This window comes from Pelodiscus sinensis, chromosome 18, assembly GCF_049634645.1.
Source record: "Pelodiscus sinensis isolate JC-2024 chromosome 18, ASM4963464v1, whole genome shotgun sequence".
Classification (NCBI taxonomy): Eukaryota; Metazoa; Chordata; order Testudines; family Trionychidae; genus Pelodiscus; species Pelodiscus sinensis.
The window spans coordinates 489,816-506,480 of record NC_134728.1 but is presented as its reverse complement, the minus strand read 5'-3'; the positions used below and the strand labels follow the sequence as shown (position 1 = coordinate 506,480).

Sequence of the window (16,665 nt, the reverse complement as noted above, 5' to 3'; positions counted from 1 at the left end):
CCCCGCGGAGCCCAGTGTTGGGAGAGCACCGCACTTTGCAGCAGTTACGCCTGAGGCTGCGCCGGAGGAAGACGCCTTGCAGGCGGCAGACGTTCTGCGCGAGGTGGACAGCAGCCCCATCTTGCCTCTGTGCTCCCGGGCAGACGGGCACTTCTGGGCTGGGAGCACAGTGCCATGCGGGGCAGCGGCTGCGGGACGCTAGGACGCGGTAAGCAGCCCTCCTGAGCTGTGCGTCGAGCTGGCCCCGGAACCGCGGCACACGCACAGCAGAGCGGCGCTCTCAGCAGCAAAGCGCGGGGGGGGATTGCTGTCTGGGAAGTGGCGACCTCTGTTGCTACCAGACTCTTGCAAGTCAGCTGGAGTGGGGAAGTCGATCGCTGGGGCTGCAATCTGCCTGCCCAGGTCCCAGTTCCTGTGGGTCCCTCTCCCCACACACAGATCAGGTCCACAAGCTCTGTGGTGCTCCAGCGGGGAAGAGGCCAGGAGAGCGCTCCGTGCAGCAGGAATGCAATGTAATGTCCCTGGGATGCAAGGGAAGGGCCGACTGCTGTGTGCCTGGCCGCAGGGCAGCAGAGTTCAAAGCGCTGAGCAGAGCTGCCTGGGGCACTGCCTGAAACTTCCCGGAGACCAAGCCGCATGGAAAAAGCCTCCTGTGTCCATGTAGCACAGAAGCCAAGGGAAGGAAACGTCCGTCGTGGGGCGGAATGTTCCGTCAGCGCGGCCGGGCGCTTGGCACAACACAAGGCACGCTGCAGTGCGCACCCCGTCCCGGCTGTCAGCTCCTGGCGACAAAGCGTGGCCGTCCGGCACAGCGAGGGATTCGTGCCCCTACTCCTTGAAGCAAGGCCCGCTCACTTCTCCCCTCTGCACCGAAAGGTAAGTGGGCAAGCGGGTGACTGAATAGCTCCACTTGCACACGGGGCCAGCAGCTACGAAGGGATACACGCGGGGCCGATAGTCCTAGAGTCACTTGCAACAACGGGGCCTCTCGGCGCACACTGCAACGCGTCCGGCCGTATGCCTCAGGGAGCCCTCCGCCCCGTTAAGAACACAGCCCGCCATAGACACCCCAGGAGGCCAAGCTTTGCCGGGGGGTCAAAGCGTCAGGCCCAAGGGCAGGGAGAGGCCAGCGCAGTCATCACTGGTGTGACCGCAGCACCAAGGAGCCCTGCTGTGCTGGACACACTCGCCCCAGACAGGCAGAGCAGACAGACAGAGGAGCACAAGGGAGCGAAGGAGACAAGGCTGCTCAGGCTGATGGGCAGCGGTCTCCGCAGCCAGGCGGCCTGGCCACCGCAGGCATCACAGAACAGGAGTCTTAAGGAGCCATAGATCTCAAGTCCCCCGGGAGGCTGGAGCATGGGGCAGTGGCTTACCGGGAAGGCAGGGCAGGAGCAGACAGACCCCGGGAAGCTGTGCCACGCCGGAGGATGACAGACACCCGGACAGTCGCTGATCCTGGGCTCGCGCCCCGGCTCACTCCCATCGTCTCTGGAGACCGTCAGCGCGTGGAGAGCACCACGCATCTCGCACCACCGATCAGCAAGGGGAGCCCTGCCCCTCGGCACGGCTCGTGTCCCCGGCAGGCAGCGGGCGATCGACAGGCCAGGGAAAAGTAGCACAATAACTCGTTTTCCGAACAACAGGAAAGAGTCTCACCTTTTAATCCGGTTTAACGAAATGCCTGCCAGCAAGCGGCTTAACGCCGTTCTTACCATGGAACGCCATCTACCTCTGCTCACTGGTTAAGCTTCCACAGCAAGGCAGAAAATCCCTGTCACAATTTCCAAGCTCAGGAAAAACAAAATGGAGAGAAACCCCGTTCCCGTGAAACACGTTTTACCAGGAGGCTTATTTCAGCCCCTCAGATGCGTGCGAGATCCCCGGCCCCAGGACGCTTGCCTGAGACACGATGCAATGGGGCGAGGGATGCACTGGAGGGCAAAGGACTCTGCAAAAGCCACCGCACCACACGACGGAGCAGGAATTCTCATCGGTGCCTGTCTGATTTGGCTCATTCCTGAGGCCAGCAGAGGAAGTGGGGTCTAGGGAAGGCTTTTAGTCAGCAAGGACAGTGGCCTTTGGACCAGCTCAGGAAGAACCTCGCAGGAACAAGGCAGAGAGGCAGACAAGGGAGGGCCCAGGCGGCCCTGTCTGCAGAGGGGCGTGGGAAGTGACCCCGCAAGGACAAAGGGACACAGGGCCTTGAGAGGGAGGGAAGGAAGTCCGGCTGGGTGCACGAGGGACGAGAGGGCCGTGGCACGGGGTCGGCTGTCACTGTGATCAGCTGCTTTTGGTGCAGGCTGGGCTGGGGCCCAGGGCGGAGGAGAGGACGCTTTCACCACCTATGGCAGGGAAAGGGAAGAGCGTAGAGATGCTGCAGAGAAGCCTGAGCTGAGCCGCCCCCCGCAGCCACAGCGGAGCCCGGGCCAAGCCCTAGAGCTTACACTGCCGGTCCCCGAGGGGATGTGGTCACCGCAACACTCCTAGCAATGAGCATCCGGCGCCCCCGCCCCCGCCCCCTTCCATTGTCAAACCCACAGCCAGGCTCTGCCAGGCGCCCTGGCTCCTATTCTGACCCGCGTCTGACCAGCTCCCGCGGCCGCAGCCACCCGACCTCGGGCCAGGACTGACACGCCGGCAGGGGAGAGCCCCCCAGCCACCCTGCTGCTGCACGAGCCCTGGATCGGCACCCCACACGTGCACTGCAGGGCCCTGAGCGTGCCCCAGAGCCCACGCGCGGGGCACTCGAGGCAGCCCGGCCCCGAACAACAGCCCAGAAAGGAGCGAGGAGCGAGGGCATTCGCACCGGCACAGCACTCGGGTCGGGTCGCGTCGCTGCGGTGAGCTCTGGCAACGCCCCTCAGGACAACGGCCCGGCCAGCTCCAGGGGAACCCGCTACAGACCCGTGGCCAACACCTGCCCCGCGCCGCCGGCCACCGCTGGGCTCTGGGAAACAGGGCTCTCCAAAACCACCTGGACTCAGCCTCTCCGGGCCTCATCCCTGCAGCCCACTAATGATCTAGAGCAGGGGTGGGGAGCTTATTCGGCCCACGGGGCTCGGCCCTACCCCCCCTTGCCCCCGCAGCAGCTGAGCCCACGGGGGGTGGGGAGGGGGGAGCCTGAGCTTCGTTGGCCCACAAGCTCTGCCTGGCGGGGGGAAGAATCACAGCCGGCAGGGGGCGATGCTGGCAGGGTGCACTTCCCTGCATTGTGTGGAGCTACCTGTGCCCTGCCCGGACCCGCGCCAGCTAGGGGACCCAACTCCCTTCCTCATCCTATGCACGGCTTTCTGCCCCACACTTCTACCCCCAACCTCCCTCCCTCCCTCCCCGGCCCCGCACCCCCTCCCTGCTCCCACCCCCTTCCTCCCTCCCACACCCTCTGTCCCTCTCTCCCAGGTCCTGCACCTCCACCCCCCTGCCCCAAGCCCTGCACCCCCAGCCCGCCTCCCTGGCAGCTCTTTCCTGCACACTAAACCCCTCATTTATGGCCCCCCCACAAAATCCACTAGCCCCCGACCCTCTCCCTGGGGTTAAGCTCTCGGTGCCTCCCATCACTCCTGTGTGGCTGGGGGCCCCGTCTGAGGGGTTTTTCCCTCCTCCTCACTTGGGGTGTGTCTAGACTACATGCCTCCGTCGACGGAGGCATGTAGATTAGCCAGATCGGAAGAGGGAAACGAAGCCGCGATTAAAATAATCGCGGCTTCATTTAAATTTAAATGGCTGCTCCGATCTGCCGATCAGCTGTTTGTCGGCAGATCGGGGCAGTCTGGACGCGATGCGCCGACAAAGAAGCCTTTCTTGATCGACACAGGTATGCCTCGTGAAACCAGGTTTACCTGTGTCGATCAAGAAAGGCTTCTTTGTCGGCGCATCGCGTCCAGACTGCCCCGATCTGCCGACAAACAGCTGATCGGCAGATCGGGGCAGCCATTTAAATTTAAATGAAGCCGCGATTATTTTAATCGCGGCTTCATTTCCCTCTTCCGATCTGGCTAATCTACATGCCTCCGTCGACGGAGGCATGTAGTCTAGACACACCCTTGGAGGCCAGGTCAGTGAGGCTTGTGGGCTTGGGGTGGTTGGTTTTTTGCTTCTCACTTGTGTGTCAGTGTCCCCGACCCCGACCCTCTCCCCTGATCCAGAGTGACGAGAACTCCCCTTTCCCCAGGGCTCAGAGCTCTGCTTGACGGCGCACTAGCCACAAGACCGCCGCCCTTTGGCAGGCAGACAGGCACTGTTCACAGACTGAGGAGGGAGGCCAAGTGACTGGCCACCCCACAGACGAAGGCCCTGGCACACGGCTCGGCACAGCGCCCAGGGAGCCCCCAAAGGGAACGAGGCGGGTGCTATTGCCTGCGGGGAATTGCCTACGATGCCAAACCAGCCCAATGCACCAGAGCCTCACCTGAACCCTCCCTACGGCACTGTCCACACACCCAGGGACAGGCTCCTCCTCGCCCCCGGCTACGGAGAACACGGGGCACCAACACAGAGCCTGCCCGGCCTCCCTGGGCACAATGCCTCAGCAGGCCTGGCACCGAGCACCCTGCCCACCCCCGCACACGCAGCTAGAAGGGCAGCAGCAGGCCAGGCCCGCATCCCCTGTCTGCTCATCCCCCCGCTGTATTCACGATGCAGAGCTCATCTCCACAGCTATTACAGCCCAACATGCCTGCCAGGAGCTGTCTTGCCAAGCCATTGCCTTCATTAATATCATGTTATCAACACGTCTAACGCTGGTGCGCTAAAGCAAATGTACTGTTACCAGCTCACCACTGGCACATTTTTCAGGAGGAAAACAGCTGCTCATTGAATCTGTCGCGTTCCTTCCCCACCACCCAGACTCCCTCTCCAGCACAGCCCAGGGCAGGCTCCCAACCCCCGCCCGCCTCCGCGGCTGTTCAGCACTGCTCTTGGGAACCAGTGACACGGCGACCCCGACTGCAGATGCTGGCGCTGGTCGGTGAGGGGCCTGGGACAGGAGCAGGGAACGGGACGCTGCCTCGGAGAGGGCGTGGTATTCGCCAAATCCAAGGGAAGGATGCGAAGAGCAATGAGAGAAAGACACAAGCCAACAGCCACGCTTCTGGAAATACACCGGGAACCGGACCCTGCCAGGCAATCGAGGGGCCAACGCAGCACTCAAGAGGCTCGCTGTGGGGGGCTACGCGACCCCTTTGCGGCAGAGGTTGTGGGCGAGAGCCGCACATCAGAGGGTTCTGTGTAGGTGCCAAATCGGAGCAGCTGCTCAAGACTGAAGTGTCAGTAGAGGTGGCGTTGGGGCAAGTTAAACAATAAGTCACTGGGACCAGATGGCATTCACCAAGAGCTGGAAAGGGACTCTCGGGACCGCGGCGTGTAATCCGCCACTTCAAGTTTAAACCAGCCTGCGTACCTCATGGCTGCAGGGTGGCTAGTGCGACAGATTTCTTGAAAAAGCTCCAATTATATGCCAGCGAGCTGAACTTCAGAACCAGGCAAAATGGTTGAAACGACAGTAAAACAGACACATAATTAAGCATGAGATACTGGGGAAGAGCCAACACGGCTTTCACAAACAGAAATCACGCCTCACCAAACTAGAACGTTCTCTGAGGCCATCAACAAATTCATGGAAAAGAGTGACCCAGTGGGTATAGAGCACTTGATTCTCCACTAAAGGCTCTCGAGCAAAGCAAGCTGGCATGGGGTAAGAGGGGAGGTGCTCTCATGGATCAGCAACTCATTAAAAATAGGAACAAGGCGTAGGAATGAACAGTCAGTGTTCACGAAAATAGCAGGGTCCTCCAAAGAGCTGTACTGGGACCAATGCTGCTCGATACATTCCTAAGTGATCGGGAACAGTGATGAACAGCCAGGGAACAAAATTTGGGGATGACATAAAATTACACAAAATAGCTAAGCCCCCAGCACATTGCAAAGATTTACCAAGGGATCTCACGACTGAGCAACAAAATGGCAGATGAAAGTCAATGTTGATACATGCAAAGTACTGCACACTGGAAAATAATCCCAACTATACAGACAAAACAATGCCGTCTACATTAGCTGTTACCACTCACGCAGCTTTTGGAACCATCATCGCTAGCACGCGAGGAGATTAAAGAGAGACGACGAAGTGAGGACATGCTAGGGGTCCATCAAATCACACACGATAGGAAGAAAGAAACAGGGAAGTTTCCCACTTAGTGTAACTCAGAAACTAGGGGTCACCCAACGAAATCAATGGGCAGTAGAATTAAAACAAAAGCAACGACTTCTTCCTACAACACACAGTCAACATGTCACTCGTTGGCCTTGGATGTGGTGTGGGTCAAAAGAATAACCAGGCTCAAAAAAGAATTAGCAGAGCTAATGGAGGATAGGCCCATTAAGGACTATTGGCCAAGCTCCCTAGATCTCCAAGAGCCAGAACCTGGGACTGGACAACTGGATCGATCTCCATATTGCCCTGTTCTGAAGCATCTGGCACTGGCTCCACTCAGACAGGACACGGGGCTAGGTGGGCCAGCGTACGGCCACTCTTACGTCCTTAGTGTTCGGCGGCCAGCCTCCGCAGCATGCTACAGCAACTCAGGCTGGATTTCAGATGTTGTTTCAGACGCTCGTACTCCTCCCTGGCTCTGCCAACAGTCTGAATGGCTCCTTGGAGAGTTGTGCTACGAACCCTCTGGTACAGAGCCCAAGCGTCACTGTCAGTTTTTACAGCTGTCCCTCAAGATGCATCTCGGCTATACACCGCATCCGGGGGGGAATGGCAACTGACAGCAGCAGGAGGAGACTGGGCCAGACCCAGGTCTGGAGCACTCCACTGAAGCATTCTGTGCAGCAGGGTTCTCCCAGAGGAAAAGGGAAACAAAGAGGAACTTTTGCTGTTACTAGTTTATTTCTGCAATGCCTGATGTTCATTGAGCCACACTTCAATGCTCAGCGCCATGCAAACCCTGCTTTGGAGGTGACATTTGTGGTTGCCTCATTACTCTTTTCAAAAGAGTTTTGCATCAAAGAGACAGCTCTTCAAACAACAGACGCATGCACACATCTACACCAGCTTAACAACAGCCCCGCCGGAAACGGACCCGCTCCGAGCTGCTGGCACTGAACGAAGCAGAGCAGGTCCGTGGACAGCGACGCCTGCCCAACGTCACTACACAGGCCGGCGAGCGTGTTATGCTGCTGGGGAGGAATGAAACCTGCTGGTGTTTTATTCGTAACCCCCGAGAGGGCGTCTCAGCAATGCACTTCCCCCTCCCCCCGCACGGTAACAGGGCCGATGCAGGCTGAGTCCTACCTTCATGTTCCTTTTCAGTTGTTCCAACCTTTTTGATCTTCTTTGGAGACTTCATGAAGAGAGGGAAGATAGTCCTGAGACCCAGGATGTCCACAAACTTGTGGCAGTTGTCTGTGCCCTCGGGTCCAATCATGGCATGGTCCAGTACCTTCAGAGCACTGCTGCGGGAGATCTTCTTTTCTCTGGAAAAGAAAAGGGCCACGCTAAGGGTCAGTGATGCACAGAGCTATGGAGCGGAGCGTTATTGACATCACCACAGCCAAAACAAGGGATGGGGGAGATACACAAGTTCCTCCAAGCGCCTTGTTCTGCAACAAGCAGAAACGTGAACTCCCTGGACCGCTCCCTCTCCAGTCAGCGAGGGCAAGGGCGCCGCGACACACCCTTCCGCTGTGACCGAGCGCTCTCCCTCCAGAGGCTCTGACAAGGGGCTGTACAAGAGCCCGGTGCTTTGCGCTGCACCACGCGCTGTTACACTGCACAGACCAGGATTCAAAGTCAGTGCGAGGTCAGCTGAGAAGACACGAGGAACCTCAGCTCCGTTGCTGCTGGACAGGACTCCAGAGCACGAAAGCAGGGGCGCCTGCTGGTACGAACTAGGGACGCAAGCGACTAGCCGGCCCCCAGACAAGCACCGGTGCGGTGGGGGAGGGGCAGGGGAGGCAGAGGCGCAGCAGCGAAAGGGCGCAAGCGGGGGACCCAAGAAGCCCCCGCATCCCGACTGCTGCGCCTCTCCCTTTGAGCTACATTTCAGAGAGCGCCATGTATTCCAAAGGGAGAGGCGCAGCAGTCGGGCCCCACGCGAGCGGGGACTGCCGAGTCCCCCTGCGCCCCTCCACGAGCTGCCCTGCCCACGGCTCTGGTACATTTCAGAGGGAGAGGCCAGGGGGATAGCGAGCGCCCCCCTTATCGACTGATCGAGTAGTCGATGGAAATGACATGGGCTACTCGATTAGCTGATGAACTGAAACCGATCAGCCCTAGCGTGAACTGACCCCCCCCAAATCCGCCATGTACAGAGGCACACGGAAAAGACACCTATTTGCCCAAGCTTTCCCACAACAGCACGCTCGTTTCACAGCCCCGCTCGTCCGAAGAGACTAAACCACAGGGACCAAAGAGAATAAGGCGGCTCAGAGTAGGGAGGCTCTCGGGTACTCGAGAGAGGGGACCGCATGCATACCCGGAGAGACGGACGTACCACAACTGCACTGAAAAAGCAGCGGCCTTGTCCAGCCTGACCCCCAAACACACCAGCTCTCTGACACACACCTGTGCAGCGCTCAGTTACACGCCAGGCGCCTTACAACGGTTCCACACCAAGCTCTCACAGTGCAGGAGGCTTGCAAACTAACCTCCCCTCCCCCAAGCTGCAAATCTGGCTCTCGTTCTGAGGAGACACTAGAGCAGGGGAGGGGAGCCTCAGGTCCGGGGGCCACATCCACCCCCCAGCTTGCCTGAATCCAGTCACCGAGGCTCAGGGATCCCCCCACGCTGGTGCTCCAGCCTCCTGCCACCCACCCACCGGGCTGGAGCACACAATCTATTAGGCCGAGCCCCCCCGGTGTGCGAGGGGAATGTGGGGAGGGTCTTTCTCCTTCTCAGTCAGGGGCTTCTCACTTGTGTGTGGCCCCTGACTGACTCTTCTGGGTGTCAGCGGCCCCTGAGCCCAGCCCTGCACTACAGGCACGTTTAAGCACCTGCATCTCCTAGGTTCTATTTACTCTAATCGCACCCTAAGCATGTCAGAGCAGGAGCATAACTTGGGAGAAGCTTCAGCTGGAGGGGTGGAATCCCCCACACAACGTCCCCATTAAAACAATCGAAGAATAAACTCACAAAGGTTCCCCACACAAGCCTACAAAGCAACTGCTCCGGCTAGCGCTGAAGGAACAGACCTTGCCACCCAGGCCAAGCCCCCGGCGTGGCCTCTCTGGCAACGGTAACAGCGGCAATAGCGACGAGCACGCTCATCTCTTGCTGGCGGCGGGGAGGTCCGACAGCAGAGACAACGCAGCCCCCTGGAATCACACCCTGGAGGGCAGCTCTTTGGTTGAACCGCAATGCTCATGCTTGGGCTTCACAGAGCACGAGACCATCCAGCTCGCTATCCTCTGACAGCAGCCAGCATCAGCTGCTTCAGAGACAGGTGCAAGACCCCCCAATGCACCAATACAGAACAGTATGTCCACAGTGGGCCTGTGAATTAGCGGTCGTCCTATGCCTGAGGCACGCCATTCTATGGCCCATCACCCTGCCGAGCGTCACTGGGGCTAGTTCCAATACCCCGACGTGTCTTTTTAAAAAACATTCTGCCAAGACCTTGGCCTTACTGGTGCTAATTATGCCCGGAATTAAAAACAGAAGAGCGCAAATTGAGATCTGGGGGTTCGATCTTTCCCTGCCCTTCCCACTGCAAACCCTCCCACGCATTCGGGGTGTAAGTAACAAACAGCTAGAGTCCTCTTTTTGGCTGAACAGCCTAAGCAACATTTTCAGAGGGAAGTAATTGCATATTGATCAGCATTTAGGCAGGTTGCTCCGAGCTATCTCTGGAATATTCATTGGATTTAAGTTCAGGCTTTTACAGATCAATAGCTGCTTGACTGGACTGTCTAGGGTTGATTTTATTTGAAATATTTATTCTGCTGGAGGACAAGTAGTTTATCTTAGTCTCATCTGGGTTTATTGAAGTATCTTTTAGCTGAGCACTAATTCAAACACAAGCATACGTGCAGCCCGCCAAATAAAGAGTGATCTAGGTTTAAAAGCCCAACTCCATTGCAGAGCCTGCCCACTGTGCCGAGCACCCGTCGGCTTCCTGCGTTGCTGCTGCTGGTGTCAGAAGAATCCTTTGTAAAGTCTATTCCGGTAAAAGCAGAGTTGCCAAGGTTCCCTGACCCCCACATTGGCACAAATGGAAAGTCGATTATCACAAGCCCTGGACCTATACATCACCCTGTCTCTTCGGAGCAGGGTTTTCTAAAGCCACTCAATCCATCGTAGGCATGCACTCCCCCTCTGCACTACTCCCAGGTTAGAGTATGCGGTGGGCAGAGAACAGCCTCCTCCCCCAGAGCTGCAGGATTTTTAACAGCAGCACTTACTGGCACAAGCGGCCTCTTGTTGACAGCAGATCCAGCACCCCACTCACTGCCCGCATCTACCAGGCCTGGATGGGCTTCACAGTCGCCTTTCGCAAAGGGTTTAATGCTTCACGTTTGTCGTTTCCCCACGAGCACCACGAGCAATAACTATACCACAGCACGCTCCGTTCTGGGGCCTCAGGACCCGAGCACTTTGGTATTCTCTTAGGTGCAAGCCTGAATATTCACAGCTACATTTGCCAACGCTCTGCTCCGGGCCTCTCCGGGAGCCACTTCCGGAACTGAAATTAAGTACGTTCTTGTCTTCCCGGCCCATTTCCCCCCATTCAGGAATTCACGCTGGTGTATTTATTTCAGCCCCAGACAGCACTCTGTGATGCAGCGAAAAGGCTGTGAAAAATTCAAACGCACACTCGACCAGGAGTGGGCAATAACTTTTGTTGGGGGGGACGGGGGCCCACTCCAAGAATCTGGAAAGTGGTCGAGGGCTGTGCTCTTCCGTGATATTAATGGAGGAGGTGGGGGTCTGGGATGGAGGTTGGATGCTGAAAGGAGGCAGTTGTTACCTGGGGCTCTGGACTGGTGTGCTGGGGGTTGGACTGTGACCTAGGGCAGTGAATTGGGGTACAGGAGGGGGTGCAGGAGCTTGGGCTGTGAGCTAGGGCAGGAGGGGACTGTGATCTGGGGCAGGGGATTGGAGTGCTGGATCTGGGAGGGGATATGGGTACAGGAGGGGGGCAGAGGTCTGGGGAAGGGAGTGACTGGGGTGCCAGAGGTAGGCTCTGCCAGGAGACTTACCAGCCAGCAGCTGTTCCTGAATCAGCTTCCCTGCCTGCCCCACCCCCGCACAGGCTGCAGCCATGTGCTCTGGAGCCCCTTATGCTTCGTGGCTGCCTGTTATTGAAACAGGCAGCTCCCACTGGTCAGTTTCTGGCCAGAAGCCAGCCAATAGGATTGTGCTGGGGGCGGGAGCTGCTCCTAAAGCTTTCCCCACTCTCCTTAGGACTCCTTAGGTGTTTTTTTTTTTTTTTTTAAAGAAAACCCACCCCACGGCCACGTTTCTGAGCAGTGGGTGGGTAGGGTGTGGCGAGTGGGGAGCCTGCCTGGGGCTCCCCACAGTGTCCGTGGGCCAGATCCAGTGGCTTGGCGGGCTGCACTGGACCCTCCGCACACAAGGCGCACTCCAAAAGTCTATTGTGTTCACTCACTGCGTCGATGACCCACACGGGGGTCAGACAAGAGCTTCTCGCTCCTTCCCCAGCCCAAGGAGCAGTACTGCACAAGCATCCAGGAGCATCAGCGCTTTTACACCGGGGACTGGCCACTCCCGGAAGCAAGACGTGCTCGCCAGGCCAACGGTCAGACCCTGCGAGGCCAATGCCAGGCCAAACGTCTGTGCTTAATCAGAACGGTTCGGGGAGACGACTAATTCTGAGCTCTGTAGGGCTCGTTGGGAACAGCAGGCAAGCCAAGCCACGCCATGAAAGATGCACCTTGCCAGGCTACAGACAAGCTGCGTGGAGCCGTACACATGCAGTCGCGCTTGTCTGATGTGCCTGGTATTGCTCACGCTGCCCTGGCTTGTGCGGCACAGTTGGAGTGCTTTGTGCAGGCTAAGGCAAGCCACTGAGCATTTCTTCAGACTAGAAACGTCTGTCGTCCATGCCACGGACATGTCTGTGCACCACCTTTGCTGCATTTGTCTGTGCGCGCACGCCTGCACTTCCAGTTAATAACCACGACAGATTCACTTTATTCTTGCGACACACAGAGAGCCCTCTCGACACGTCCCTGGGGAACACGGCGGTCGCTGCTTGTCCAAGCCATACCAGGCTTTCACACCAAAAGCAATAACCTCGCGGCAGTGTTTTCAAGGAAGCTGACAACACAATTCAGGTTTTCTCCCTTTGTTGCCTTTTTAAATAAATGGAGCCGGCTTTGCTCCAGGCAGCGCCTGAGATCCCGCACTGCACCGAGTGCCTCCTGGCCTGCAGAAAACGCAATTGTGCTTGCAGAGAGACTTTAATTGAATGTGACATTTCTGAGCCTCCTGCGGTGGCTACCATCTTGCTGATAAATTATCTCATTCATGAGAGGCAGCCCACAGCATAAACAAGGCTCCACGCCTGGGCACAAGGTGCATCCTCAAGCAGTCCTGTCCCCTCTGTGCCTCCCCTGCCTGAGAGCTCGGCTCCGGGCCGCCGGCCACAGCCTCAGGCACCCCTTCGTCCAGACTCGCTGCATGCAAATCAGTCTACCCCTGCCTCTGCATGCCAGCCATCTGCCCCCTGCCAGGCCTTCGTCTCCTCGGCAACAGGCTGCCCATCTGCCCGGGCACACGCAGGGCCCTGCCCACCGCAAGCCCCTCTGAAAACCACTGCCCACTCCCCTTGCGTTTCAGGGCTCAGTTCAAAACCGCCTTCGTGAGTGAAGCTGCCTGCCCGGCCTGCACCCACTGCTTCTCCGCCCCCCGAGCAGCTGCCCACGGTCCGCACAAGAGGTGGGAACAGCCCTCGGGGGCACTCGGCTCGGATTCGTCCCTTCACTGCCCCAGCCCAGCACTGACCGGGGGTTCTGGTTACTGGGCCAGTGGGTGGAGGCTGCACCAGGCCTTAAGGGACGTGAGAAAACCCTCTCACACGGGCTGCCAGTCTCCTCTGCGGGAGCACACCCCGTCGGCAATCTCAGCGTGAGCAGCCCAGCCGCTGGCACGCCTTCGCCGAACACGGGAATCTCTTGGGTCTGCTCATCGAAGGCCACCGCGCTGCCTGTCTCAGTAACGGAGCAGTGACACCTGCGACAGACCTGCCTGGGAGCACTGGACAGAGGGACCCCTGCCCCGGGGAGGGACCCGGAGTCACGCCCCCGAACATGCCGACACTGCTCTTCTCTCACCCGGGGAAGGACACGTTTCTTAGAACAACCTGCCCCTCACCTTAGTAAAACAGAGACGGAGAGGGAGGGCACCCTAACTCACTGCAAACAAAGCCCGCGCGAACGGAGTGAGTTCCCAGTACTCCTCCCTGGCCGGCTGAGACGATCCCTCAGGGAAGGGGTGTGAAGCAACCAACTGGAATGCTGAGTTCTTTATTTCCAGGGCTGCCCTGCAGACCCCCGTAGATCTCACACATGCAGACGGCGCTGCGGGGAACCCTCTCGGCCTAGGTCACTGCTCTCCCCAGAGGAGGGGGCTGAGGAAATCCTCGGACCAGCCAGCTGGAGCCCCGGCACGTTTGCTCTTGGGAATCGCTCCAGGGAGGTCTCCAGGCTTAGAGCAGACACTGCTTTGCCATCTGCGAAGGGAGGTGAGGAGTGTCTTCTGCCGCCCCCTTAACTGCGCTGGCGAATGGCCCGTCGTGGGAGGAGGCGTGAGTTCTCAAATGCCGGGGCACTCGGATTCCTCCTTCCTGGCAGACCCACCCCCCGCAGCACCACTCCCTCCAGCGCGTCTCCAGGGCACTCCGGCTGCTACTGCTCATTCTCCCTCACTCACCTCTGCCGCCAGACACTGCACGCAGAGCGCCAGCCAGCATTCTGGGCTCCACCTGGGCTAACGCACCCCCGGGCCAGCACCACGGCCTTGCCACTCTGAAGACCCGAGTGGCGTAGTCAAGTCCGACCTCTGCAGCTGTGCGCGGCCACAACCGAAGAGGAAGCAGCAAGCTCAGGAGAAGTCCAGCGGCTGGCACTCCTAGCAACCAGCGGGCACTGGGACCCGACTCAGGGCACGAAGAGCTTTCAGCAGAGGTGCAGTAAGCGCCATTGACTGCGTGTGCCGCATGCGCTTTGCTGGGTGAGGGCCAGGCCTTGCTCAGCTCTGCACCGTCCTGAACACTGAACAAAAGGCCCCTGCGCTGCGGAACACGCACTCAAAGACACGGCCACAGCGCAGACAGCCAATGCTCGGGTTCTCCTGCACCCTGAGAGGGAAGGAATGGTTTGACCAGTCGAGCCGGGTCGGATCGCAGCCCCCAGGAAGCGAAGGAACAGACCGCATAGACCCACTCGGTGCCCTTACCCCTGACCTGCAGGAACCATTCTCCGAACTTAGGCAGTGATTGCTCCCTCAGAAATGCGCAGCAAGGGGACAGATCATTGCCCGGTGCTGTGGTGGTCAGGGGCGATGAACATCTGTCCAGACAGAACACCAACTCCTGCTGCCAGCTCATCCAAACAGCCAGATGCCAATGAGGTCTGGTTACTGTTGGCCTGTTCTGCATTTGATGGTTCTAGGCTAGCGACTCCTGCTCCAGCTTGGCTCGGTCACTGCTCTGCTCTGCCCCGCCCCACTCTGGCTGCAGCAACCCCACAGCTCTGGTGGTTTAACTGTGTTTTGTCCTTCGCTGCTCCTTTATGGCCACTAAACAAAGGAAAAAAAGTGTCAAGGGAAACATTTTCCCTTGTCATAATTTTCCAGCTGGGACCCTGGTGCAGAGGACGGTAAACAGCACAGTCCAAAAAAGGGAAAAAAGCCATTAAAAACCCAAATGCTAATTCCCACCCACGTGACACCAGAACGCCAAGTACTTAGTTCTGCAAGACTAGACTAGCTGCTTAGTAGTAGAAAAAATTGAGAGGCAGGGGGAGCTTCTCCCTTGTCCTTGGCTTTGGAGCTTTGCTTTAATTAGCCTTAAGAAAACACAGCGTTCCTATCTGAACAGGCCAAATTTCTGGTTATTTATTCAGTTCCCCACTGCTGCACATTACCGACCAGACGCCGCAGGAATACATCATTTCTCACTGGCGCCTGCGAGCCAGCCTCCACAGGCAGCTCGGCACACCCAGGAGAGATGGACAGACTGCCTGCTCCACGCGCCACCGGCAGGACAGAGCACACACGTCACAACAGCGAAGGGGGCCTGGGGAGTTAACGTGCCACCACACGGGCAGGGGTAGAACATTCATTTAACCCACTCCACAAAAGCCGTTTCACCTCAGTTCTCATACAGAGGCTCCTACGCGCCAGGGCAACCAGCGCCGCGAGGACAACAGCCGGAGAAAAGGAAAACTCCCAGGTCAGAGGCCCTTGCAAGCTAGAGTCTGTCTTTGTGGGAGGCCACATTCTCGGGGTCAGGGGCTGACTGCAGTGCCCTTCCACCTTGCTGTCTGCCCAGGACAGAATTCTACTCGCACCTGCCAGCAGCGACGTTATTTCAGTGATGCCTCACAAGGGGAAGTCACAAAACAAAACACTAACCTGAGCGGAACATTCCCAGCTGGGATCCTTATACCCGCCTACCAGGGTGAGATGGATGGACACGCTCTCACTGAGATACAAGATATGAGACGGGACTGGATGGACACACAAGCACAACACTCACAACCTCTGCCTACATCAAAGGGGAACATTGTGCTGAGACAAAAAGGCATCATCCCAAAAGAAACGTGTCCTACAAAACCCCAGGCTGAACGTCTCTAGTCAGCGCCCTTGTGACCTGACCAATATCGAACCAGAGAATTTGCCGAACCATGGAAGGTCAGTATTGTCTACCAGCTGGAGCACATGACCTATGAGGAGAGGCTGAGGGATTTGGGCTTATTTAGTCTGCAGAGGAGAAGCGTGAGGGGGGATTTGGTAGCAGCCTCCAATTTCCTGAAGGGGGGTTCCAAAGAGGCTGGAGAGAGGCTGTTTTCAGTGGAGGCAGATGGCAGAACAAGGAGCAATGGGCTCACGTTGCAGTGCGGGGGGGTGGGGGGTAGGTCTAGGTTGGAGATTAGGAAAAACTATTTCCCTAGGCAGGTGGGGAAGCGCTGGGCTGGGTTCCCTAGGGAGGGGGTGGAATCTCCATCCCTAGAGGTTTTTAAGTCTCAGCTTGACCAAGCTCTGGCTGGGATGATTGAGTTGCGGTTGGTCGTCCTTTGGGCAGGGGGCTGGACTGGATGACTCCTGAGGTATCTTCCAGCCCTGGGATTCTACGAACACTTCCACTGCTCAAGGTATTTCAGACCAAAGCAGACTGTGAAGAGCTTCAAAAAGATCTCACCAAACTAAGTGATTGGGCAACAAAATGGCAAATGAGATATAATGTGGATAAATGTAAAGTAACGCACATTGGAAAAAACAACCCCAACTATACATAGAATATGATGGGGGCTGATTTAGCTACAACTACTCAAGAGAGCGATCCCGGAGTCAGTGTGGACAGTTCTCTGAAAACATCCACTCCGTGCGCAGCAACAGTCAAAAAAGCAAACAGGATGTTAGGAATCATTTAAAAAGGGAGAGGGAATAAGACAGAGAATATCTTACTGCCTCTATAA

General features: G+C 57.6%; 1 protein-coding gene across 2 annotated transcripts in view; it reads right to left on the bottom strand.

The window, feature by feature from the left end:
- The window catches only part of CTNNBL1 (catenin beta like 1), a 90,081-nt gene that overhangs the window by 24,087 nt on the left and 49,329 nt on the right, over nucleotides 1-16,665 (bottom strand). For both annotated transcript variants that reach the window (XM_075900794.1, XM_075900793.1), the window contains exon 11: nucleotides 7,298-7,479. In XM_075900794.1, coding sequence (XP_075756909.1) covers nucleotides 7,298-7,479 — 182 coding nt within the window. The remainder of the gene's footprint in view (nucleotides 1-7,297; nucleotides 7,480-16,665) is intronic.